The 2,682-nt window shown below is 43.4% G+C and overlaps 1 protein-coding gene across 1 annotated transcript; it reads right to left on the bottom strand.

Moving 5' to 3' along the window:
* Nucleotides 1-435: 435 nt before the first annotated feature.
* LOC113761028 (uncharacterized protein At4g06744-like) lies at nucleotides 436-2,114 on the bottom strand. The gene has a single exon (XM_027303830.1). The coding sequence runs from the start codon at nucleotides 2,031-2,033 to the stop codon at nucleotides 693-695; it is 1,341 nt and encodes a 446-aa protein (XP_027159631.1). The 5' UTR covers nucleotides 2,034-2,114; the 3' UTR covers nucleotides 436-692.
* Between the last annotated feature and the right edge of the window lie 568 nt (nucleotides 2,115-2,682).

The following is a 2,682-nucleotide window of genomic DNA, read 5'->3' on the forward strand; positions in this document are numbered from 1 at the left end:
CAAGGACACTCTTCCGAGCTAACTTTAGAAGTGGTTCTTTAATTTTTTTTTTCTTTATTTTAAAAATTAGAGTTGATTTCGTACTCTTTGATTTGTAGCATAGGAGCAGAAGTCCGTGGACTAGAAATCAAATCAAATCAAACCAAACCAAATCAAATGCTGCTATGGTGCTAGATCCTTCAACTTCAAGTGTGCTTGTCAATTCACGAGATCTAATTTTGATCTGCGTCACCAACACTCAATTTCCAACTAATGGCTCTCAAGTCAACGTAATTCAATGCATGGTCAAGTCAACGTAATTCAACATGCACTAGTGTGAGCTTTTAGTAATACGTACTCTCTATCCTTAGTGGAGTATTTTCTTAGTGAAGGAGAGGGACATTTAAGATTTATGAATTAGACAGGGGAAAGAGAGATTTGAGCCAACATGTCTCCTATCCTTAACATACTAGAATATATATATATTTATATATATAAAACACAAGACAATACAAGCAGTTCTTCATTTTGGAGACATTTAAAGCAAACTAATAATAGGGGAACTGCATAAGACGATAGACGCACGTACGTACAAGCTGGTGGACCATCTTTTTCTGTACTAATTTATTCATTTCCCTATACCCGACGTTGTTTGGCGGGCACAGGACCAATAATTTTAGACCCACCGTGACAAGGACAAAGACGGCTGCCCCTTACAGCCGATGCGGCTTCAGGGCTTTGTAAGAAAAGCCTGCTCGTCCGCCCGGAGAAGTACTAGTCGCCGGTTGAGAGTATTTACTACTGCAAGGAACCCAAGTCAAGGACCCCTGGTTGCTGCAGCTTCTGGGCTTCCAGAAGAATGCATCACATTCAGCTTTGGATCTTTGTTTGGGAAGTCCTGGAATGCAATTCATGGTAACATCCAGCACTTTCCTCTGAATCAGCTTCCAACACTCCGGGCCAACCCCAGTGAAATAATTGGAGGACAAGTCAAAACTTTCCAAATTCGGCAGCTGACATATTGGGTCGGGAACGACCCCAAAGAACTGATTCTTGGCCAGGTTTAAAATCTCCATTTTTGCCAGGCATGCAAAGGACCACGGTATTGGACCGGTTAACAGGTTCCTGCTCACGTCGAAAACCGTGGCCTTGTTTAGAAGCCCGATTTCGCACGGGAGACAGCCAGTGAGTTGGTTGTTCAGGAAGATAACTTCATCTAAGGTTTTGGATGCTTTGCCGATGCTGGAAGGAATTGGACCGGTGAGCTTGTTATTGGCTAGAGTTAAAAAGAGAACCGGTAGCGAGCCGAGGTTATCCGGAAGCCTTTGCACGAAGTTGTTGTTGTTGATGAAGAGAACGTCGAGGTCTAGGGTGAATACTTGAGGTGGAACCGTCCCAGAAAATGAGTTGAACCTGAGGTCCAGGAAAGTCAGCTTGGTAGCGCCAAGAACTTCACAAGGGAACTGACCGTTGAAATTGTTGTTGCTGAGGTCTAGTTCGAACAAGTATCTGATGGTTGATAATTTCTTTGGGATGTTTCCGGCGAATTTATTGGAATTGCCGTGGAAGATGCTGAGGTCCGGTAACTCGTCAATGAAGCCTTCAAGGGTGAGGTCAGGGCCGCTGAAATTGTAGCCGTTGAATTGTACATCTGCCAGTGCCTTCACTCCGTAGTCAGGCACAGTGGCACAGCGGAAGCCTTGATACTTGTTGCAAATGTCAGGGCCAACCCAAGATTTTGTTATGCCAAAAGGGTCGCATGTGATTTTGGCCTTCAGTCTTTGGATCACCGGGTAGACGATTTCGATGCGTTTGCTCTCAAATGTGAAGGGAGAAACCGGTGGTGGGCAGCTTGGGCCATCATCAGGAGGTGGAGCATCCGATGGAGTGTCACCACCACCCCCTATTCCCCCGCCTATAATTATCTCTAAAGTTTCTCTGGCTTTGCTAGCAATTGGATCGGCGTTGGCTAAATGATTGTGCAATAATAGTAATGTTGTGTAGAGTTCAAAAATAATGAGTAGAATGGCAACATTGGAGGAAACGCTGCCCATATTTGCTTAGCGCTCTCTGTTTCTTATTCTAACCAAGTTGGATGTCGATCATTATATAGAGACTGACACATTTGTATTTGAGCCATGTCGGTGGCTGGTGGAATATTGGAGTCGCATCTTTATCAAGAAGCTCGAGACAGCAGCGACTCAGGATTAAAGGATGATATTTTTTCTTGACGTGCTTTGTCCGGAGGTGGGAAGTTGTTATCCTTTCATTTTCAAATGGGTGAACTTTTCGCTCTGCACATGTTTGGCTTGTGATTCTTTGCATGATTCTACAGCTTGAAGCCTCGGTCTTTAGTTGATGGTTGATGGTGGTGGGGAACTGGGGGTCTCTCCTCAGTTCTCAGATCAATTATTCAAATACCCAAAGGACTTTCGTGGTGATCTTTCATTATAAACCATATAAATAAAAGACCTGAAGGATGTTGGTGCAAGCGGAAGGGCTTGCATCCTATAATCATGAGGTCTCGTGTTTGAAACTTGTGAAAATGAAAAGGACAACGCAAAGGATTCGACCTGGCTCGAGAACAGAATTAGTCGCAAACTGTAAAACAGACGCAAATATCTATGGATTATATCAAATATATATATATATAAGGGCATTTTTAACTAGTCAAATGTATTGATGATCAATTTGATGAGTTCG

Source organism: Coffea eugenioides, chromosome 2 (assembly GCF_003713205.1).
Source record: "Coffea eugenioides isolate CCC68of chromosome 2, Ceug_1.0, whole genome shotgun sequence".
In the NCBI taxonomy this organism is placed as follows: Eukaryota; Viridiplantae; Streptophyta; class Magnoliopsida; order Gentianales; family Rubiaceae; genus Coffea; species Coffea eugenioides.

Coding starts and splice junctions, on each gene's coding strand:
- LOC113761028 (XM_027303830.1), bottom strand. CDS start 2,033: ATGGGCAGCGTTTCCTCCAATGTTGCCATTCTACTCATTATTTTTGAA.